Below are 25310 nucleotides of genomic sequence, written 5' to 3' on the forward strand. Positions count from 1 at the left end.
TTTCAGGGAAGAAGAAAGCTTCAAAAGATAACAATAAAGATATGTAGGCGTGAACAGCCTAAAATAATTACTCACATAAAAATAAATGTTAAATTTGCCTGGTAGGTTTAGAGAGTATGTTATGTTGTAATTCATGATATACAGAACTAAAAATGCAAGCAATACATTCAAAATAGAATTCTTCCATTTTTTTCAAACAAATTGACATTTAAAGTTTTTTAAAGGCTACACAGAAATATAACTGGCCTCATGTGGAGTAAATATCATTTCTATTGTGTGTATGTAAATGTGTGTGAGAATGTTATTCAGAATTGCTAGTCAAGCATGTAGGGGTGAGTGGAAAAAAACAATGAAATGAAATAGTTTACTGAGTGCTAAAAAAAAACCTTGAAAGAAACAATACCAGGAAAGCTGAGAGGAAGGACTAAAATGGTCCTTTTAATCTGCTGTTTGTAAATTTGTTTTACAGGTCTTAACAGAGTTAGATGAAGAGAAGATCTAGAAGCTACTAGCTAATTTGAACACTATAAGTAGTCAGTCCACATAATTCATGTTCAAATATGGAAAATTTTTTGGCTCAAATGTTCTAGTTTGGACTGTTACGTAAGAAAAATTGCCTAGCTTTGCAACTATCTACTTTAGAATCTGATACATAGAGTTTGGAGAAAATGACTATATTTCTAGAATCCACCAGAGGGCAGACAGCAGAAGCAAGAACTACAATCCTGCAGCCTGTGGAACAAAAACCACATTCACAGAAAGATAGACAAGATGAAAAGGCAGAGGGCTACGTACCAGATGAAGGAACAAGATAAAACCCCAGAAAAACAACTAAATGAAGTGGAGATGGGCAACCTTCCAGAAAAAGAATTCAGAATAATGATAGTGAAGATGATCCAGGACCTCGGAAAAAGAATGGAGGCAAAGATTGAGAAGATGCAAGAAATGTTTAACAAAGACCTAGAAGAATTAAAGAACAAACACCTAGAAGAATTAAAGAGCAAACAGAGATGAACAATACAATAACTGAAATGAAATGCAATCCCTATCAAATTACCAATGGCATTTTTTACAGAACTAGAACAAAAAAACTTAAAATCTGTATGGAGACACAAAAGACTTCGAATGGCCAAAGCAGTCTTGAGGGGAAAAAACAGAGCTAGAGGAATCAGGCTCCCGGGCTTCAGACTATACTACAAAGCCACAATAATCAAGACAATATGGTACTGGCACAAAAACAGAAATATAGATCAATGGAACAGGATAGAAAGCCCAGAGATAAACCCACGCACATATGGTCAACTAATTTATGACAAAGGAGGCGAGGATATACAATGGAGAAAAGACAGTCTCTTCAATAAGTGGTGCTGGGAAAACTGGACAGCTACATGTAAAAGAATGAAATTAGAACACTCCCTAACACCATACGCAAAAGTAAATTCAAAATGGATTAGAGACCTAAATGTAAGACCAGACACTATCAAACTCATAGAGGAAAACATAGGAAGAACACTCTTTGAGATAAATCACAGCAAGATGTTTTTTGATCCACCTCCTAGAGTAATGGAAATAAAAACAAATATAAACAAATGGGATCTAATGAAACTTAAAAGTTTTTGCACAGCAAAGGAAACTACAAACAAGATGAAAAGACAACCCTCAGAATGGGAGAAAATATTTGCACATGAATCAACAGACAAAGGATTGATCTCCAAAATATATAAACAGCTCAGGCAGCTCAATATCAAAAAAACAAACAACCCAATGCAAAAATGGGCAGAAGACCTAAATAGACATTTCTCCAAAAAAGATATACAGATGGCCAAGAAGCACACGAAAAGCTGCTCAACATCACTAATTATTAGAGAAATGCAAATCAAAACTACAGTGAGGTATCACCTCACACCAGTTAGAATGGGAATCATCAGAAAATCTACAAACAACAAATGCTGGAGAGGGTGTGGAGAAAAGGGAACCCTCTTGAACTGCTGGTGGGAATGTAAATTGATACAGCCACTATGGAGAACAGTATGGAGGTTCCTTAAAAGACTAAAAATAGAATTACCATATGACCCAGCAATCCCACTACTGGGCATATACCCTGAGCAATCCATAATTCAAAAAGACACATGCACCCCAATGTTCACTGCAGCACTATTTACAATAGCCAGGACATGGAAGCAACCTAAATGCCCATTGACAGATGAACAGATAAAGAAGATGTGGTACATATATACAATGGAATATTACTCAGCCATAAAAAGGAATGAAATTGGGTCATTTGTTGAGATGTGGATGGATCTAGAGACTGTCATACAGAGTGAAGTAAGTCAGAAAGAGAAAAACAAATATCATATATTAATGCATATATGTGGAACCTAGAAAGATGGTACATATGAACTGGTTTGCAGGGCAGAAATTGAGACACAGATGCAGAGAACAAATGTATGGACACCAAGGGGGGAAGGTGGTGGTGGTGGTGGTGGTGGTGGGATGAACTGGGAGATTGGTATTGACATGTATACACTAATATGTATTAAATGGATAACTAATAAGAACCTATTGTATACAAAAATAAATAAAAGAAAAATTAAAAAAAAAAAAGAGTTAAGGAAATGTGCCCAAGTTCAGTTCCAGTTCATCTTGCTTGGCCATATGACCTTGAACAAGCTATGTCACTGTTCTGACCCTTACTCTGTTCATCTATAAAATGGTGTCACAAGTAGTAACTAATTCCCCTGTAGGCGTATATAATGCTTTGCCTAATGGCACCTACTATTATTAAGTGTCCAATTATTATTAAGTCCTAATGGCACTAGCTATTATTAAGTGTCCTACTATTGTTAGGTCCAAATTCAGTATATTGATTCATAGAGCTCACAATAATTTCTATCAATATTTCTACATTTCTACGTCCAAATTACAACCAACCACACTGACATGGTAACTAGATGGCATTATGCTTCCACAGAAAAATCCTTATTTGGCTGTAGGGCCAAAACCTACAAAACAAAACAAATAAACAAACAAAAAAAGGGAAGCAAATGACTATATTTCTAGATAAAAAATTGAATTAGAGAAGTAATAAAATACTAATATAAAGCGAAGTATTTCAAATCACCAACCAGGTATATATACCCAAAGCCACATTGGGAATAATGGCATAAAATACAAAACAGAGATGATAATAGTAACATGCTTTTTTTTTTTCTTTCAGAAGCTGCAATTGTATGAAAGGCACTCTGTTTTAACAGCTTTCCTAGATAATTCATTTTGCCTGGTAGTCTTGATTTTATAACTCACCAGCAGATATATTTCCATAGTGTGCTTTTCAGATAAGAAGTACAAATTCAAAATTAATTGAGTATCAGGAAAATTAGTATATATGTCTGCCTAGGGAATAAAATATATAGTAAAGCCAAGACTAAGATGAGAATATGCAAAAAAAACCCCATACTTTTAAGGCTCTCACACTGATGAAGATCTCAAATGTGAACTGATTATTAGGGACTTAAACTACAATCACTGAAAGCTTATTTTAATTAGTCTTTACTGTCATATGTGTATTTTTTCTCTATCATAATACCATGATTGTGCCTAGTTTTTTGCTTCTGAATACATCTAATTTCCCTTTAAAAATATTCAAATGGTCTAACACCAAGTAAAGTCTTTTAACTACAAGTTATAAACTTCAAGCATAATAAGTAATGCAATTATTACTCATTTGTCCACCATTATTTATAGCATGACATTGTTTTCCTTAGATATAATAGTGTTACTCTAACGATATAACATTCTACAATAATGCAACTAGGGACTTCCCATGTGGTCCAGTGGGTAAGACTCCAAGCTCCCAGTGCAGGGGGCCCGGTTCAATCCCTGGTCAGGGAACTAGATCCCACATGCATGCTGCAACTAAGAGTTTGTATGGCGCAACTAAAAAAAAGATCCCACACACCGCAATGAAGATCCTGAGTGCCGCAACTAAGACCTGGTGCAGCCAAAATAAATTAATTAATTAAAAGAAAAGAAAAGAAAGGCAAGTTTAAAAATAAATAAATAAATAAAATAATGCAACAATAGTAAGAATGCCTAAATCAACTGATTTTTCTTCAAAGACTATATGTAAGTAAATATTTAAGATATGTAATCTGTAGATGGGTGGGATGGGGGGTGGGAGGGAGGTCCAAGAGTGAGGGGATATATGTATACATAAAGCTGACACACTTCATTGTATAGCAGAAACTAACACAACATTGTAAAGCAATTATACTAAAAAAAAAAAAATTAACAAAAAACCCCCCAAAAAAACAAAAAACTAAGCATCCAGAACATGAAGACAGATTCACTGTATTTTGAGAGCAAAACAAAGGAAGTGTTTTGTAATTCTGACAAATTAAATTAAACCTTATTCTTAAAAAATAAATAAAATAAAATATGTAATCTAATTTCCCTTTGACATATAATAAATGGGAGAAATAATCCTACAGAAAAAGAATTTACAAAAAGCTCCCAAAAAACCAATTTGGTAAAAAAGGGATCATTACAAATTCTAGAACTTGTTTAAATATAGCCTAGCACTTCTGTTAGTCATCTGTATTTTAGTTTGTATCTTGTTATTGCCTCTAACAGCAAACCTCAAAGCTTGCATAACATGGCAAGGCTTCTGCCCCCTCTCTGGCTGCCACTCTTAGTAGGCTCTGACTAAAGGTGGGCCAGGGCAGGTGTTAGCAATGATATCGTCCCACTACAGACGCAAGCCATATTCTGATGGTCTTGGCACAGGGGTGACCAGAGAGCTATGCCAATCAGAGCTTTGAAAATGCATGATAAATTAATTTTCAATTTTATGTAGTTGGTAACAAGTACATGTCTGCACAATAAATATTGAAGGATGTCAGAAGTAGAGTAGCTAGTAGCAAAAGAAAGCTCATAAAGTGATAGCAAATTAAAATATTCAGAACTAGTATTCTTCATTTTCCCATAAAGCTCTATTGCTTCTTCTCAAGGCTCTTCCTTCATATAGGTGGAGAGGTAAGTTCCTCATGGGGTGTTATTTAAAGGGTTGTTTCTACATTATACTTCCCTCAAAGTTTTCCAGAGAACTATTATTTCCTACCTGCCATGACATCGCCCCCATCACAGTAATTCTTTTGAGTTAGGTAAGCTGTGCACATGGGAAGGGGATGGGCCTACCCCATTAACAAAATGGTATGATTTATCAGATTAGCCAATTAATACTGTATAAGAATTGACAGCTGGGATGGGGGAAATACTAGATGCTGAAGACATATTCATTTTACAGTTTTATAGCTTAATTTTATGTAGGGTGAAAGGGATAAAGTTGTTCACAGCACATTTAAAATGTACTGTTTATGCATTTATGCATAAAGGGGTTTGTAGTAGGTTTATGTTTGGTATGACTGATAGTTTCATCACACTCAGAAGTAAGGAGGTTATAAAAAAGGATTTCCCCATGCACTTTGCTACAGAAACTCATTAAAAGTTGCAAAAAACCATAATTACTGCCTGAACAATCTCACCATATTCTCAACTGGCTCTGAAGGTAGGAGCTGTGGACTTAATCTATATCCCACTGTTGAAAGGGGTATTCTTAATCAGATACAGTTGTTAAAAAAAAGTTTTGTAAGCATACAAAAAAAGTTTTTCTGATTATTTCTATAATTTCTACATATAAATGATTTGTATAATTTCACTAAGCCATAACTTAACTATAATCTGCTTGTAAGATAATTATTTTTTCTAGAAAATATAAATGCCTATTATTAAAGAACAATGCTAAAGGAATTTCACAAATTCATTTCATATGGGGAAAAAGAGTTATATTAAGTTTTTTTTATATTAAGTTTTAAATAAATGTTTCAGAACTACATTCAGTTTGATATTTAATTAGTTATTAAAAAACTTTTTATGAATTTACTGATTTATGAGATATAGTTGTATTCTAAATAAATGCAAACAGAAAACCTCCTGTAAGGCAAGTCCCAGCACTAATTCATGATTCATTACTTAAACTTTAATTGGCACAACTCTTGAAATTCTGGAACCATATGGAAAATAATGAGTCCTAATAGGTCTAAGGTTAAAAGATGGCAGGGGAGTTAGGAAGCCAGAAAAGTGTCAATTCAGAATGCTTAGCAACTGCAACACAATTTCCCCAGAGATCTAGAACAATGTGTTCTCAATATTTTACTGGACATGCTATCATATAACTAAACTGCATATTACTTCTCACTCTGTGAGGCAAAGATTAAAATGAAAAAAGAAAATCAAACCAAAAACTGGTTTCCATAATTAAAAATGAAAATGGCTGACTGTTAATAAAAAAGGCAGCAATTTAGAGTTACCATAACAATCTGAGGCAACTGTTGACTAACACTGCAATCTGCTGCATTTTTATAAATAGCAGTTGACTTCCCCTCTTTCATTTCAACTAGTTTTAGTGCTTAGTTGGAGACAATAAACTGTGCTTTAGAACTATTTCACTCATCAAGCAATGTACCTCTTCGGTGCTATCACCACCATAAAAATCATCCTCCAATTGGGTGTCTCTCCTTGTTACACTGGTATCCTCTTTTAGATCCAAAATAAATGGGCACCCCTCTGGGGACATATTCTGAGTCTTTCCATGAGGTGCTGATCGTGGTCTTGATGAAAAAGTGAAAATACCCTTTGGAACAATCTGGGTTTCCTCTGTCTGCTGGTCATGTTCATTTTTCTTGCTGGCTTCTAGCCACAGGTGTGAGGTGTTGCAGGAGTTTTCGTCCAGAAGTAGAGACTGCATGCTGGAGGCCAAATGGGGGTTGTGGACATCATTTTCAGGAAATATCCACTCATCTGACATTTGCAAAAGATGACAAAAATTAGAGCAGTGTTCCATAAGTGTTATTTTAGGCAGGTAGTTAGGTTAACATTCCTTGTTGTTGAAACAGAGATTTATCAAATAATGCAAAAGCCAAGGAAGGCAATTTATCCACCATCTTGTAAGCTGCTAAACATTTAACCCACAGATAGTGCTTATAGATACGGGCAACTCATTTGTACTTCCTCTCCATCTGAGTTGAAACACTGGCCAGGAAATTTGTAAGTCTGAAATAATTATCACCTGTCTTGCAGCAAGTTCTTCATAGCACAGCCTCATTAATTTGGTATTTCAGAGGGGGAAAATCTTCCAAATTTAAAAGGGTTTGAGTTACTAATTTCTTTTAATTTCAGGGGGACAGAGTACTTTACAAGCTCTTTAAACAAAGTATCTGGGCCTTGTTCAGATTATAAAACATGGAGGAGAGGAAAACCACGAAAAGGCTGACAGTCTTTCCCTCTCCATGCTACTCATCGGTACAGGACAATTCATAGATTAAACTGACTAGACTTGTCAATAGCAAATTCACAGAAATATTTGTTAATGTGACTGGTGAATTCTGCTGGTGAAAAGGAACTTTATGTTTAATTTTAATTTAATTTTAGAAGAGAATGTTTTGATATGAAAATCTTTTTGCACATTGTTTTCTTTAAAAATACTATATACTACAACTGAGATACATTTTTATCAAAACTTTAAAAAGTTTTAATCTTTATTCAACATTGAAACAGACTTTATAATTCTATGACCTGGAAAAAACAAAACTCTATAATAAACATTATTAAAAGCGGGCTTACTTTCTTCTTTAGAATGGCAGCAGGAAAAGCTGAGCATTTTCTCAACTTAGTCCTTTTTTTTTTAATTTATTTTTTGCTGCATTGTGTCAATGGTGAAAATCTTATAAGAATTCATGTTCTGCAGAACCACAATGTAGACGTGGTAATTTTACTCCTGACTCTTGAATTATATTATATTTATCATCACAAGAAGAGTAACCAAGAGCTAAGATATGCTCACTTGAAACTTGAAAGCTAACACTACAAAAGCAAAAGCAGAAAGCAAACAAAAAGACCTTTAATAAAAATTATATTGATGGCACAAATAAAATTGTATTCTTCTCAACTGTATTCACCTATTTCTTAACCTAAGGCTATGATTATATAACATAACTTGCCTATAAAAAGGGCAATAAATATACATTTCTTAGAGAAAATCTATTAGGGACAAGGCTTTCATATTTTCTGTAGGCAAATGGTCAATAACAGGTTGAATATATCAATACCCAATCTGACCACATACACAGAAAATGTGGAGGGTCCTGAGTCAGTGTTAGCTGTGGGCAGGTGAAATGAATAGATTCACTGGGTTGTCCTCTTTTGGACACCAAACTTTTGCCTGGTGCTAAGCACCTAGTAGGTGCTTTGTGAACACAGTAGGTGCTTTAGTAAACCTTGAATACGATTATAAAAACCAATGTGTTGCATTACATACAAGGATACGTAAAGAAAATAGGAGGAAAAGATCCTGGGAATCTTCATTATGCAATTAAACAACTTGTATGACCTAGCACCAAACATATTATTAACTGTCAAAAAGTCAAAGTAAAAGAAGTGTTCTCACACCAAAAGAACTCTAATTATCTCACTACCACATGCTTCTTTGGAATTTGTAGTTTTACCTCAAGTATTTCCATATCAATTGTAATGAATAATTTGGTGTGTTTTCTTAGGAAAATATGTAAATTACTGTGTAATCACAATATTGCAGCAAACAAGATAAATGCAAGAATGATCACCTAAACATCTAATTAGTTTTTCTACACAGTCAGATTTATGCTAGAGACACTAATTGCGCCTAACATTTTAATGAAGGCTTCAACACTGCATAAATAAGACTGACAACCTACAAACAATTTTCATTTATTTTCCTTTTTCCCTAGCTCAAAAACAATTTGCCTTTGTAAAAGTACCACACACCTGCTAGGCAAGATATGTTGATGGGTTCAATGCTCTACACTCCAATCGTCTCCATTATAAAGAGGATTGGAGAAGTGCAACAATAGATAATCTTTGGGGAGGGTGACAATGTTATGTGAAAACCTCAAAGTTTTAAACTTTCATTCTGAACAGGACCGCTTGTGCATTAAAACATGAAAATAAAAATACTCCTTCATCCATTAAAGTCTGACATAAAATTGGGGTTAAAAAGAGATTGAAAAAAATGATATATTCTAGCAAGTGACTGCATCATGACTTTTCAAAATGACCGGGTTTGAAATATTTAACATATTTATATTTTATTAATCATTAGCAATTATGGTATAATAAAGATGCTAACCTGCTTGATCAGGAGACTGGGGTGCTGGAGAGCTGGGGTTCAATGTCTCTGTTCTCTGTTGGGACACAGTGGTGAGGACAGTTGTTGCTTTATGTTCATTTCTGTTATTTCCTGAAGAATTGCCTTTATTGGAATAAATATTTTCCTCTATATTACTTCTTTTGATATATATATATACATTAATTTTTGAGGAATGGTACTGTGGTATACTTTTCTATTTGATTATTGAAAAGCAAGTAAGAGGTGACAATACAGATTATATGCAGTTTTTTTCTTTTTCAGGAGAGTATTTTAAGATGAACTCAGCTGCATTTTTGTAGAGGTTCATCTTAAAATTCCTTGATATTTGCATGGGGACATTTTAAATTTAAGTTTTACAATATGCAATAAAAGGAATTCCAAAACCCATATAATTTTTAAAAGGTCCTATAGTTTTTACTTTGGTTCCATATAAAATGGAGTGTGTTTTCTTTAAATTACAATTTTTACTGAACTCAACTCTTTTAAATGAAATTCTTTCTTTCAGCACCTTAAGAAAAATGGATACAGGCATTATTGCAGAAGTAATTTTTCTATCTACTATTTTATAATAATAACATGAAACCTAGCAAGCAGAATTTTGGCCTACCCAAGAAACCTACGTTTTTGAGAAATTATGCTAACAGATGTGTACATGATACATTCTGGGCTTGATTCAGGATAGACTAATGCATGTGTATACAAATCTATACATACATGCCTCAAATCTAATATTTTAAGCAATAACTATAATAGCCAACTATATTTCTCTAATGCTTTACTGGTTACAAAGAGTTGAAACTTTAACCTACATTACAGTAGATGGCAAGGAGTCCAAAAGGAGAGACAGCAAATGTAAAAAACAATCTAGAAAGGGCCCAATTTAAAAAGAGGAGAGATAAATGAAAAATGAAAAATTATGAGTTAAGTTCAATTTTAGTGAAGTCTGCAGGCAGGAACTTCTATCAAACTTGGGCCATTTAAAAAAATCAATAATTTAAGCTTATTCAGCCTTTGAGAGTAGAAGTAGGAAGTCCTTTATTTTTGTGGTACTGTCTATTTAATCCAACAAGTCTCTGTTAGGGCTCTAGAGCAATTCTTTTGTAAAAAATTTGATTTCCATAATCCTTGTAGAACAGATATTTATATTTTAAATGAATTGGTTCATAATCCCTGGAAATTTACAACCTGCAGAGAGAGATTCCATTGCTCTGAATAATATACAGATATAAGATAGTATTGAATTAGTACCATACCGCTGGGTGTCTCTGTCCTTTCTCTGCTGGTTCTTTTTAACTGTAATCTTCTCCTGTTATTATTCTTATCGGCTGATGGTTCTTGAGGGGGATGTGGATGCATAATATGCAGATTGGCTGGTACATTTTCATATCAAAGAACAAAAAGCCAGAACAGAAAGTACTATATAGTTTGAAATAACTCAGTAAATATAATTATAGCTATAATGAGAATGTTCATGAATCATTTTGACAAAATGTAAAGCTGTATAAAAAACACAACTTATTCCTTTATAGGAAATAGGTGTTTATTTCTATTCCAATATTAGAATTGTGTCAGGCTTTCATTACCAAATGTAAAATAGAGAGCTGGTGGGAAGGAGCCACATAGCACAGGGAGATCAGCTTGGTGCTTTGTGACCACCTAGAGGGGTGGGATAGGGAGGGTGGGAGGGAGATGCAAGAGGGAGGAGATATGGGGATATATGTATATGTATAGCTGATTCTCTTTGTTATAAAGCAGAAACTAACACACCATTGTAAAGCAATTATACTCTAATAAAGGTGTTAAAGAAAAAACCAACTATTAATACATTTTATTCATGTAATATAACCATATAGAGAGCTACAAGTAATTAGGTTAATGTCAATCTTGCAACATGCTATATTAAAAAATATTTTAAAATGAAATTGACAGCCAATACAGAAAAATTATTTTTTCCTTTAAAAGATTTAAGTTTGATTCAACAAGAGCTTAGAGGGTAGTTTCCAAAAGAACCCTGCAGAACTGAGATCAATCTTGAAGAATTCTTAAGTGTAATTTAATTCTGTAACAATAATAATAATAATATTCATAGCAGCATTTGATATTTTCTGAACATTTAAATTCTTGGCACAATATGATGTGCTTGACTGACTGTTCTCACTGAACCCTCATATTGACCTCTGAGGCAGCTGTTATTTCTTACTACTACTAGTGCTAGTAGTAATTGTATCCCCATTTACAGATGGGGAAACTGAGGCTCATAGGGTTTAAGAAACTTGATTAAGGTCTCACAGACAGTGGTAAAACTGGGACTGAATATCTATGTTATTTATTTCCTTATCTCAGTTTTACACTCCATGGGAGATAGAGTCTCTAACAGTGATCGTTAATTTCTAAATCAAATAAAATGAACACAAATGCCTCCCCTTTTCAATGTTCACAAAAGTCAGACCAGTTAAAGTGGACAAACTGACAGGGAGTGGTAGGCCTTGGGTTCTGGTCTCAATTCTTTCCAGTGATTACAAATTGCAAATCACTTACTCTCTTAGCCCTGAACTCTCAATCTATAGAACGGGATAAAAGTTTTCTTCACCAACAGGGTTGTTTTTGTACCAATGAGAGAAAATAAAGAGCACTTTACAAATGGAAGAGATTAATTAAAAGGTAAAACTAAGAACACTTAAAATGTACATGGGGTTTCCAAGACATAGCAATAATAGGATACTATACTATTTTCTCACTGTTATCAGAAAGTAAAAATACAGGGTACTACAGCAATGTAAAATAACAGAATAAACAGAATGACAGGTTCCAGAAGATAATATATGGTATAAGAATTCTAAACATATTTCAATATCCACCACCATTTTCATTTTTAAATGATAATTCTCTGGACTTAAGATCTAGTCAAGAATATAACTATGGATTTATCTTAACATTTCTCACTGTTTTCACTAGCTATCAATCTTTATGCATGATTCTTACCATGAATAGGTATAGTCTGCTTTATGTGGCCAATATTTTCTTTATCTCCTTGTGCCTCAGACTCAGATAACAGCAAGGTGGACATTTCTGCCCTGTTAACACACTTCTCTACTGTAGACTGCTGGCACGATTGGTTATTTTTGGACCCAACAGATCTTACTGTCTATAAGGAAAAGGAATTAATCTATATTTTAAAATATAGGAATTACATTTATTTCTTGTAGAATCTACATAGAAGAAATAATAGCTGGACAAATAGTGAGGTAAAAAAGAACTAGAGGAAATGAGAAGATTAAAAAGTTGGTGGAGAGGGAAATTATGGTAGAAAATTAGAAAGAAATAGGAGATAAATATAATGTAAGGTAAAACAGAAGACAACCAAATCTCACAGACACATAAATTAAAATGTGCTCATTTGCTACACTCCATCTTTAGTAGGTAGGAGTTGAAATGAAAAACACTGTATGTCAGAAATTCAGAGGAAATTAAAAATAAAAATATAACATTTGAGAATCTGTTCATTATAAGGTGTCTGGTGATGATCCAACTCCTTTTTGAAGGAGACCACAAAATGTGCTCACATATATTTGCCTTTAAGTTTTGTGCACATATTTAATGAAAAGAATGCTCAGAAATGTTAATTGCGTTGACATGACGAAAAGAAAACAGTTTTGAGGTCTTTTAAAATCCAGAATTTCTGTTCCAAATTTATTCAAGCCCTCTGTTTTTGGCATGTAGTCTCTCTCCCTCTTTTTTTCCCCTCTGCATTGGGAAAAATCCCGTCCCTTCCCATGCCATCCATGCTTGGATAAGCTGTTCAAACCTTGTTCCTACCTCACTGAATATCCTCATGTTATTTCTTCTGCCAGAGAGTGGAGGTGGTCCAAGAACTTTGGATCCAAAGGCAATATGACAAACATGTTGATTTTTACCGCTCCGCATGCTACCTGTTCCTCTGTTAATGAACTGATCTGTTTTGGTAAAGGAAGGGAATAGTAGTCCATTAATGGGCGTAATGACACACACCATGTTGCAATATTTCTGAAAGTACAATCTAGGGGTCATATGATGTGAATCCTCCCCTGCTTTAACTCTCCCACGCTCCCAGGGCACTTATAAAAATGCAGATACTGGGGTCCAACATCAGATCTATAGAATTAGAATCTTGTGGGGGGGGCAACAGAAATCTACAATCTTAACAAGTGGTTAAGATTAACTCCCAAGTGGTTCTTGTGCTCAATATCATCTGAGAACCACTACCACAAATGTTTTTCCTCATAGAAAAAGAGAAAAGAAAGGAAAGCTACTGAAAAATACACTGCATTTTCTCTTTAAGGAAATAATTTAAATAAAACTAACTCAACTGAACAAATATTTCATTGAGCACTCCCAGGCACTTCCTAGAGGTTGTCAGTGATCCAAAATGGATAAGACACATTGCTTGCCCTCAGGGAGTCTGGAGGGAGGTGATAGTACAAGTAAACAGGTAACTAAAACATAAGGCAGACCAGTGGGAATGAAGAGTGACTTCTTGAATGGACCTTGAATGACTGATAAGATTTCAAGAATAAGAGATGTAGGGTGCCCAAGGCAGAAGAAAGTGCCTGAATAAAGGCATGGAAGAGTGAAAGGGTAGGGTATGCTTGGGGAATAATGAAATCACCAGTTTAGCTGGAAGGGTAGGCTCGGGTCGCTAAGAGCCTGTTCTAAATTCGGTAGGCAACAGGGAATCACTGAAGGTTTTGGGGAGAAAGAGAGCAAACTGGTATCACCTCAAGGATAAGGAAGGTGTGCTCACCAAACCCTGCTGCCTTTTCCTTCTGGGCACACAGCTAAATTACATTTCCGAGCCTTCCTTGCAGTTATATGGGTCATGTAACTGAGTTCTGGTTAATGGAACGTGAGAAGTGGAATATGTGAAATGTAAACCATCTCCTGCTCCTAAAACTTCCTGCATAATCCCCATGCTCTCTCCTCCCTCATCTCTTGACAAGATGCAAAAGATCCAGGGGAGGACTTCAAGGCTCCCAGAGGAGCCACTAGACGATAGAAGCCCGAGTCTCTGAAAGACCATATGGAGGGATGCCCAAGGAACTCCTGAGTGGACTAGGACTGTGGAGTTCTGTGTGAGTGCAGGCAGCCTTCTCTGACTAAAACAGCAGGTGAGAGTGACGGCTTTTAACTCAGAACATGGCCCACAGCCTAGAAAACCTTCTGCCATGTCCTGCTTGCAAGACAAGACCAACTTGAATATTACAATGTTGGCTCTGAGTAAGTCTAAATTTGTCCTACAGTTCTGGACATATATGAGCTACTGGCAACTTCTTGTCTGATCTATTCTCCTGAAAAAAATTCCTATGGTTAGCTAGTTGGTCTCATTCGCTTCTGCTAGAGAGCTGTAATTTTATAAGTGGTGGAATTAAAAACCATTCCTATGTAACAGTCATGAGAAAAGGCACAAAAGTTTGTGAAAACATATCATGCTTAGGAAGACCCCAACATTTAGATCTGAGTGGAAGTAATCTGAGTGGGTATATAGGTGTTGTGGGGGGTCTGTTTCTGTGTTTGTAAAAGATGAAGCTGAAGACATGGGCAAGGGCTACACTGCTGAGTTGATCTAAAAGAATTTTTGCTGGGGCTTCCCTGGTGGTGCAGGGGTTGAGAGTCTGCCTGCTGATGCAGGGGACACGGGTTCGTGCCCCAGTCTGGGAGGATCCCACGGGCCACGGAGCGGCTAGGCCCGTGAGCCATGGCCGCTGAGCCTGCGCGTCTGGGGCCTGTGCTCTGCAACGGGAGCGGTGAGAGGCCCGCGTACCGCAAAAATAAATAAATAAATAAATAAATAAATAAATAAATAAATAAAATTTTTGCTGGACAGAGGATCTAAGGTGGCTGGCAAAGTGGTGGGGAGAAATACCATTCTAGTTTTCTTCAAATTCCTGAAGCCCTATTAGGTAGTGATTCTATTTGTCCAAATGGCAGAATCAGAACTAATGAGTAGAATTTACTTCAGAAAGCTTTTATTCTAATTCTGTGAAAAATCACAAAAGACCCTGAACAGTCAAACCAATCTTGAGAAAGAAAAACTGAGCTGGAGGAATCAGGCTCCCCGACTTCAGGCTATACTACAAAGCTACAAGTATGTATGGTACTGGCACAAAGACAGTATGTACTGGCACAAAAACAGAAATATAGATCAATGGAACAGGATAGAAAGCCCAGAGATAAACCCACCTATGGTCACCTAACCTATGACAAAGGAGGCAAGATTATACAATGGAGAAAAGACAGTCTCTTCAATAAGTGGTGCTGGGAAAACTGGACAGCTACATGTAAAAGAATGAAATTAGAACACTCCCTAACACCATACACAAAAGTAAACTCAAAGTGGATTAGAGACCTAAATGTAAGGCAGGATGCTATAAAACTCTTAGAGGAAAACATAGGCAGAACATACTTTGATATAAACCGTAGCAAGATCTTTTTTGACCCACCTTCTAGAGTAATGAAAATAAAAACAAAAATAAACAAATGGGACCTAATGAAGCTTAAAAGCTTTGGCACAGCAAAGGAAACCATAAACAAGATGAAAAGATAACCCTCAGAATGAAAGAAAATATTTGCAAGCAAAGCAACGGACAAAGGATGAATCTCCAAAATATACAAACAGCTCCTGCAGCTCAATATCAAAAAAACAAACAACTCAATCCAAAAATGGGCAGAAGACGTAAATGACATTTCTCCAAAGAAGACATACAGATTGCCAAGAAGCACATGAAAAGCTGCTCAACATCACTAATTATTAGAGAAATGCAAATCAAGACTACAATGAGGTATCACCTCATACCGGTCAGAATGACCATCATCAAAAAATCTACAAACAATAAATGCTGGAGAGGGTGTGGAGAAAAGGGTACCCTCCTGCACTGTTGGTGGGAATGTAAATTGTTACAGCCACTATGGAGAACAGTATGGAGCTTCCTTAAAAAACTAAAAATAGAACTACCATATGACCTAGCAATTCCACTCCTGGGCATATACCCAAAGAAAACCATAATTCAAAAAGTTACATGAACCCCAATGTTCACTGCAGCACTATTTACAATAGCCAGGACATGGAAGCAACCTAAATGCCCATCAACAGAGGCATGGATAAAGAAGATGTAGTACATATATACAGTGGAACATTACTCAGCCATAAAGAGGAATGAAATTGTGCCATTTGTGAAGACGTGGATAGACCTAGAGATTGTCATACAGAGTGAAGTAAGTCAGAAAGAGAAAAAATATTATATAATATCGCTTATATGTAGAATCTAGAAAAATGGTACAGATGAACTTATTTGCAAAGCAGAAAGAGAGACACAGATGTAGAGAACAAACGTATGGATACCATGTATGGGACATGGCATAGGCCTACATGGGAATTTTCAGTACCAGAATAGAAGCCTTTTTCTTTTTTTTTGTTTAAACTTCCAGTCACAGGAATCATTTGGCTTATGGGCATATCTTTCTGTTCAAACATTGTACTAGGTCAGTTTCCTTGATGATTTTTCATATTCTTCATCTATATACAGGTTGCCCCCAAACAATTTAAGTTTCTTTGAGTAGAAAGACCATTTTTTTGGTACTGCATGTATACTCATCTGCTGAGCCCAGCATAGCATATGGTAGACAATGGATAAATCTCACCAAAATTGTGGACCAAAGATTAAAAGGAAAACTTTTGGGGGAGTATTTAAAAAAATCATACTGACACAGTTCCAGCTATAATTTCAACAAAATGAACATATTAAATAGTTCATAGCTATTTAAAAAATGAAAATTCCTAAATACCTTGAACTTCTTAGAGGAATTTCTTGCTTAGCAGTCAAGAGTCATTGACTTATCTCTTGGATAGTCAATGGCTATTAAAGCTACAACTAAACCTGATACCATGTAATTCCTTGAATCACAGAAAATAAGATGTTATTCTGTATTTTATAAGAGGATCTACTACAGGATTTCTTTAGAGCAATCTACCACTGTGTTTAAATTGAAATCTATTTTTAAAATTTTCCAAATTTTAGTATACCTTTTTTCACAAAGCAAAGTATACGATAATCCACTATTTAGTATCTCTTTAATTAGCAGGGCTTTTTAAACTATTAGCACAATTAACACATACACATTCTTAAAGTCTGTTTCACTTTAATAATTCTGTTTATAATCATATTGTCATAATTATGTCTATAAACATGTATCATGCTATGTATCCACAATAATACGGTCCTAATTAAAACCTACAAGGAAAAGTAACTTAGACCTTTGGTTTCTAAAATAAAAAGTAAAAGGGACAAAGTTTCTATAATGAGAAAAATCTTAATGAAAGAAAACTACAAGCAGAAATGCATGCCTTTTGAATTCTAAAAGGAGTTCTTTTAAGACCTGATATCAATATATATAATATAAGGTTAAAAATCAAGATTTGATTAAAGTCATGCTCTAGGCGTTTCATTTTCTTGAGTTTGTGGAAAATGAACTAGGTATAGGTCAGAGATGTTACCATTAATTATTTTGCTATTTTACTGAGGGGTACAGCCTTTGTACTTAGATTATAAAACCTGAGGGTCTACTCTCTAATTGTCTTTTAGAATAATAAACATTCATTTTTGTCTCAAGGTACAATGTTCTAACTATTATAGTCATTTAAGTTTGCAAGGTTTTCAAAGTTTAACCAGAAAAACCTGCTGAATTTTCAACTCTAATCATTCAGGGGTCATGCTCAAGACTTACATCTATTATCTAATGATTGAATCAAAATTAAACCTGCTACCAGAATCCATATTTTGAATTGGATTAATTTTTATTTTATTATATATGCATTGTTATAAGGAATGTCAAAAACACAAAAAAGACTGATCTAGTAGAGCAATATTATTTTAGACAAGGTATTTAAACTTTCTAAGCTTCACCTTCTTCATCCATAAGATTGAGATAATAATAGTACTTAAGTCAAGGCATTTTTGTTAGATTATATGAAACAATGCATGTAACATGCTAAATACTGTGCTTAGTAGGGAGTAAATGCTTAGTAAATATGGTATTAATACCTTCCATCTTGAATAGCATTTAACAGTTTATGAAGTCCATTCACAATCATTTATCCCTTCATTCACACATTCTTTCATTAGTGATTGGGCACCTAGTCTGGGCAGCCACTGCTCTAAGTACTGAATAAGATAGGGAATAAGGTGGACACATCACCTCCTCCAAGGCACTCTGGGTCTCACGGGGAAGACAGATATTACAGCAAGTAAGTCATAAATAACTACATGATTACAATTGTGGTAAAAGCTATGAAGGGAAGGTTCAAAGTGTGTTTAACAGGGGGCTGGTATCTAGTCCTTAGGGTGAGGGAAATGACATTCAATCTGAGATCTAAAGGATGACGGGTATGATGATGTGTGCATGATCTCTATGAAATTTTCAGTCACTTTGTGTGATATTATTCCACCTCTACAGATGAAGAAACTGAGGCTCATGATGTTTAGAGATCTGTCCACTCAGAGCAGGGTCTCAGAACCCAAATGCCCAAGGCCTCTTTGTGCCTGCCCTCTTTTCACCACACATGATACTGCCTTTGGTGGGCCAGGAGGGCATTGCAGGGGATTCTTTCCTTGTCCACTATTTATTCTCTGTGCAGTTTTGTAAAGCTATCTAATTAAAAACTTTTGTTTTGCTATGTGAAAAGTGGGTCTAATAGTGATTATATGGATAAGTATGAGAACTTTATGAATATGATAATTAATGTATTTGATGAAGACTAATGGGGTTCCTGAGGAATCAAGAATGGGATATAATTCTGTAATAATCTTTTCCAGAGGGAAGAAAGTGGTGGTGGAAGCAGAGGAGGGACAAAATGAAGTGGCTTGAATGCCAGGCAGGTAACATATAAGTGACAAGCAGGCACATGTAGAACGTGGGGGAAACTGCGGCTAATTTGAGAGTGCACATCCTATGCAAAGTACTTTAACTACAAACTTTTTTTTTTTTTAAGAAAAATATCTATTCAGGTCTTCGGCCCATTTTTTAATTGTGGCATTTCTTTAACCAACAATCCTAAGACAAGGATTACCAAAAATCTGAGTTTAGAAAGAAGAAATTAGAGTGTCTTGTTTTTTCCTGAAGTCAGAATCTCTCTCTCTCTCTCTTTTTTTAAGGTTCTACTTCACAGTAGATTTTGTTTCTTGATTTGAAATTTGCTTTCATAACGTACAACCTAAAGAAGAAATTCTAATAAAGATCTCACCAATGCCAACTATGGTTAGATTACTATTTCATGGTTTTGCTAGATCCTTTATCCGTTTGCGATTGAGTTAGGAGATATGGATGTCAGTTTCTCCTTATTTAAAAAGAAGTAAAAATCCAGTAAGACTGCTGTGCTGTGGAAAGGAGGGCACTTGGGAAAACTACCTCCTAATTTTTAAGGAAATTTCTAGTTGTTTTTTTTTAAGTAACTTAATCCAAATGACATTTATTAAATGCTCCTAACAACAGCAAAATTTACATTCTTACCAAGAGCATATGGCACATTTACTGAGATAGACTCTATTCAGGACAAATCTCAACAAATTAAAAACAAATCACTTCATATAAATTATTTTCTCAAGTCACACTGGAATTAAATTATAAATCAATAACAGAAAGATCTCAAATGTTTGGGAACTAAGTAACACACTTAACTCCTAAGTAACCCATGGATCAAAGAAAAAATGAAAAATGAAATTAGAAGATATTTAGAACAGAATGAAATAAAAATACAATACCAAAATTTGTGGGATGTTGCTAAAGCAGCACTTATGGGGAGATTTCTAGCACTAAATGGCTATATTAGAAAAAGAAAAGTTTGAAATCATTGACCTTGATTCCCACCTTAAGGATAGAAAGAGGAGAGCAAATGAAACCCAAAACAACTGAAGAAAGGAATAATAAAGATCAATGTGAAAATAAATAAAACAATATAGAAAAATAGTAGAAGGAATCAATGAAACCAAAAGCTTGTTCTTTGGGAAGATCAGTAAGAATGATAAACCTCTAGTTAGACTGACCAGGGAAAATAGAGCAAAGATACATATTTCTAACATCAGGAATAGTAGTGGTATCACTATAGATTCTCCAGATAATAAGGCAACATTATGAACAACTTTATGCCAATACATCCAACTACTTAGATGAACTGGACAAATTCCCTGTAGGACACAAATTACCAAAGCTTACGCAAAGAGAAATAGTTAACCTGAAAAACTCTTTATCTATTAAAGAAATTGAATTTACAGGTTATAAAAACTTTCTCACGCTGATAAATTCCCCAAAACATTTAAGAAAGACATAATACCAATTTAACACAAATTCTTTCAAAAAGTTTTAAGGAGTGAGGGAAAGGGGAAGGAAATATTTCCCAATTCATTCTATGAGGCCAGCTTCACCCTGATACCAAAAGCAGACAAAGCCATTATAAAAAAAGAGAACTATAGTCCAATAATCCCTTACGAACACAAACTGAATCAAACAATAGACTAAAAGGATATTTGCGTCAGGACCAAGCAGGGTTTTCCCCAGAAATGCAAGGTTGGTTTAACATTAAAAAATCAATCAATGTGATTCACCGTATTAACAGACTAAAAAAGAAAAAAAAACAAGATGCTCTCATAAATACAGAAGATGCATTTGACAAAATCCAACATCCATTCCTAATAAAAACTGTCAGCAAACTAGTGATGAAAGGGACTTGCTCACCATGATTAAGGACATCTATAATATTTCAATAGCTAACATCATACTTAATCATGAAAGACTGAATACCTTTCCACTAAGATCAGGAATAAGACAGGGCTATCCTTTCTTGCCACTTCTATTAAACTTTGTACTGGAGGTCTTAGTCAGTGCAATCAGGCAAGGAAAAGAAATGAGACATTCAGATTGGTAATGTAAAACTGTCTTTGTTCACACACAACATAATCATCTATGTAGGAAGTCTACTGGAATCTACAAAAAGCTACTAGTAGTAAATAAGTTTTGCAAAGTTGCAGGATACTAGATCAATTTACAAAATTTCAATGTATTTTACACACTAGCAACAAACAACTGGAAATAGAAATTTTAAAACTTACCACTTATCAGTAGTAACAAAAGATATAAAATACTTAGGGATAAATCTGAAGAAAGTTATAAAAGAACTGTACCCTGAAACTATAAAATATTGCTGAGAGAAATAAAAGAAAACTGAAGTTGGAAGAATCAATATTGTTCAGATGTCAATTCTCCTCAAATTGTGATCTATAAATGCAGTACAATCCCAATCAAATTCCCAACAGGGCTTGTTGGCAGAAATTCATATGTTGATTCTAATATTCATACTAAAATGCACAGAGTCCATAATACCTAAAATAATTTTTGAAAAAGAAGGACAAAACTGGAAGGCTCACGCTAGCTGAATGCCAGACTTATAAACATATAGTAATAAAAATCATGATATTGGCATAAAAGCAAATAGATAAATGAGACAGAATAAAGAGTCTGAATAAAGAGACCAGAAATATAACCACAAGTATATTGACAACTGATTTTTGACAAAGGTGCAAAGGAAATGCTGTGGAGAAAAGGACACTGTTTAGCAAAGGCTACAACAACTAGATATCCAAATTAAAAAAAAAAAAAGGCCCCCAAACCAAAAATGTGGATTTATATCTTATACTATATACAAAAATTAATTCAGTGGATCATAGACCTAAATGTAAAACCTAAAACTGTAAATTTTTTTTACATGGAGGCATAAGACAAAATCTTCATAACCTTGGATTAGGCAAAAATTTCTTAAATATGTCACCAAAAGCACAATCCACAGAAGCAAATTTGATAAACTGGACTTGATCAAGTTAAAAACTTTTCTTCAAAGGATATTGTTATGAGAATAAAATGTAAGCAACAGACTGGAAAAAATATTCGCAATTCATATATCTGAAAAAGGATCTATATCCAGAATATAGAATGAACTCTCAAAACTCAATAATATGAAAATAAGGAATCCAGTTTAAAAATGGACAATAGAGTTGAACAGATGCTTCATCAAAGAAGATTCAGGGATGGCAAATAAGAACATAAAGATGCTCATCATTAGTAATTATCAAGGAAATACAAATCAAAAACCACAATGAGATACCACTCATTGGTATTGGAAATAATACCCGCTGCTTTGAATATAAAACGTTACTACTATTTTGCAAAATAATTTGTCATTTCTTAAAAAGCTACCATATGATCCAACCATCCCTCTCCTAGGCATTTACCCAAGACAAATGAAAGCTTATGCCCATTCAAAGACTTCTACACAACTGTTCACAGCAGTATTATTTATCCATCAACAAGTAAATGGGTAAACAAAATATGGCACTTCCACCCATGGAGCACTATTCTGCAATAAAAAGGAATGAATTATTTCTACAAACCACATGTGCCTATCTCAAAATGAATTTTAAAATAATCATGCTGGGGCTTCCCTGGTGGTGCAGTGGTTGAGAGTCCGCCTGCCGATGCAGGGGACGCGGGTTCGTGCCCCGGTCCGGGAGGATCCCACATTCCGTGGAGCGGCTGGGCCCATGAGCCATGGCTGCTGGGCCTGCGCATCCGGAGCCTGTGCTCCGCAACGGGAGAGGCCACAGCAGTGAGAAGCCCACGTAATGCAAAAAAAAAAAAAAAATTATGCTGAGTGAAAGAAGCCAGACAAAAGGGTATATATATTATATCTCATTTATAAAATTCTAGAAAATGCAAACTAATCTATAATGAGAGATAGATCAGTGAGGATGGGGTTGGAAGGAAAGGATTATGAAGATTATGAGGAAACCTTTGGGAATGATGAATATGCTCACTCTCCTGATTGTGGTGGTTTCACGTCTGTGTGTGTGTGTGTGTGTATCTTTTTTTTTTTTTTTAATTTTTACAAGAGATAAATAGACTGACTCCAAGCATTATAAATGGATGATCATAACAAAAGCAACAATGAAGCAAACTACTAGTTTTGATTTGTGCTTAGTAGACCACTGCAACTTGTCATTAGTAGCTGCATGCTCAACTTCAATAACCAGATCTGATTCACTAGTTCAGTTAAAGTGGGGTCCCATTAATGAAAATAAGATCATCAGAGCCTACAGCCCTCTGCAGACTAACAGTCATTAACTGACATGCACTGGGAATTGACAAAGTGAGCAGTGCAAATGTGTGGTAACATTGACTTTTTGGAAACACAATTATTTTATTAATTTCATTAAATGCTCTTGATCAAGTTATACAGCATTCAAAAAAATGCACTCTAAAACAGAAGTTTCAAGGTTTCCTTTTTAGCTTGGGTGAACACGCCAGAAAGCATCCACAGGAAGCAGCTACTTCCCTCTGTAGCAGCATCATTGGGATCTCTTAATTCGTGCATTTATAATAAAATATCACAATTTACATGAGTACTGTAAGTCAGTTACAAGCACACACAGTCACTTTTCATGCAATTCAAATCTCACCACGGGGAGTCCATATTTTAGAAAGACACAAAAACAAATAGTTCAAATGAAGAAATACCTCCTGGCTTTTCCATGATTAAAAAGTCTGTCCTTGGGCATTATTAGCTACACCTTTCACATAAAATCTCTCACAGAGAACAGTAATTTTTTTTATAATCACTTATAGTAAGGTTCAAAGCCTACAAATGTCAAAATTAGCAATTGAAAAGTATTTGTAGAGGGACTTCCCTGGTGGTGCAGTGGTTAAGAATCTGCCTGCCAATGCAGGGGACATGGGTTCGAGCCCTGGTATGGGAAGATCCCACATGCCGCGGAGCAATTAAGCCTGTGCGCCACAACTACTGAGCCTGCGCTCTAGAGCCTACGAGCCACAACTACTGAGCTTGTGTGCCACAACTACTGAAGCCCGTGTGCCTAGAGCCTGTGCTCCACAACAAGAGACGCCACTGCAATGAGAAGCCCGCACACTGCAATTAGGAGTAGCCCCTGCTTGCTGCAACTGGAGAAAGCCCACACGCAGCAACGAAGACCAAAAGCAGCCAAAAAAACCCCAAAAACAACAACAAAAAAACCCAGTATTTGTAGAAAGAGAACTACAGAGTTTGATGTATGTTTATGTAATCTTAGCTGCCGTACATGTGCAATGAGATTTACTTCAGAGGAACAATCATAAACCCTAGGGTTATAAATGAATATAAGTATAATTGAGATTCACAGGACAGAAGAAATATGTTTTTTGATGGCAATTATTAATTTTCTGTATATATGACTCAAGTTGACTATCCTTATGCTGAAAGCCCATTTATGGAATTTGCAAAATATACACTAATATCCTCTTCTACAAGGTGGGATAAAACACAGCCTGTGAAAAAGTTTGTTTAACTATAATACTGAGTTAATGATGCATTTAATATTTATTCAAATTTCTCTTTACTCTCTAGCATTATAAGTGTCCTTGAACTTTAAAAAGAAAGACATTTAAAATATTTGGATATGGACTTGTAGTTTCATTTAAAGACACAATTCTTAAAACATTAAGCTAGAGAGACAGAGGAAAAAAAGAGCATTTACAACTGTAAAGAGTTACCTGATAGGCTCTTCAGTCATTTCTGTTATGGAAAACTATCACAGCCTATTAGATACAGAGTGTTTGGTTATTGAAAACACTCTTACTCATTGTATTTTGTGGAGAATCTTCCATTAAGATTGAACTGTGACCTGAGGTATTTACAGTGGCTGTCTGGGTAGTGCGAACTTTTTCATCCTTTTATATACAGGTATTTTCCAAAGGTTCTGTAAAGAACATAGATTGTATATATTCTAAATATACAAATTCTCACTACCTGTGTCCTCATGGTTATCACAAATTCTTGCCTAAAATTGGCAATTGTGGAAGGTGATGGGAATATGGGGGGGTTCATTATGTATTCTCTCTACTTTTCTTTAAGTCTGGAAATTTCATAATACAGGGTTTAAAAATGTAGTGCCTATTTACACAAAATCCTCTTCCAGGGTTTATACTGTAAAAGTTATAA

General features: G+C 35.1%; 1 protein-coding gene across 12 annotated transcripts in view; it reads right to left on the minus strand.

The window, feature by feature from the left end:
* The window catches only part of CFAP20DC (CFAP20 domain containing), a 276608-nt gene that overhangs the window by 99049 nt on the left and 152249 nt on the right, over positions 1 to 25310 (minus strand). For 4 of the 12 annotated variants that reach the window (XM_060110977.1, XM_060110973.1, XM_060110975.1 and 1 more), the window contains 5 exons: positions 13058 to 13194; positions 12224 to 12386; positions 10495 to 10611; positions 9221 to 9343; positions 6524 to 6858 (listed from right to left, as the gene is read on the minus strand). In XM_060110977.1, the coding sequence (XP_059966960.1) occupies positions 6524 to 6858; positions 9221 to 9343; positions 10495 to 10611; positions 12224 to 12386; positions 13058 to 13194 (875 nt within the window). Of the gene's footprint in view, positions 1 to 6523; positions 6859 to 9220; positions 9344 to 10494; positions 10612 to 12223; positions 12387 to 13057; positions 13195 to 25310 lie in introns of those variants that run through there. The other 8 variants (XM_060110981.1, XM_060110982.1, XM_060110974.1 and 5 more) reach the window with 8 other exon arrangements.

The sequence above is a fragment of the Mesoplodon densirostris genome, chromosome 10 (assembly GCF_025265405.1).
Source record: "Mesoplodon densirostris isolate mMesDen1 chromosome 10, mMesDen1 primary haplotype, whole genome shotgun sequence".
NCBI lineage: Eukaryota > Metazoa > Chordata > Mammalia > Artiodactyla > Ziphiidae > Mesoplodon > Mesoplodon densirostris.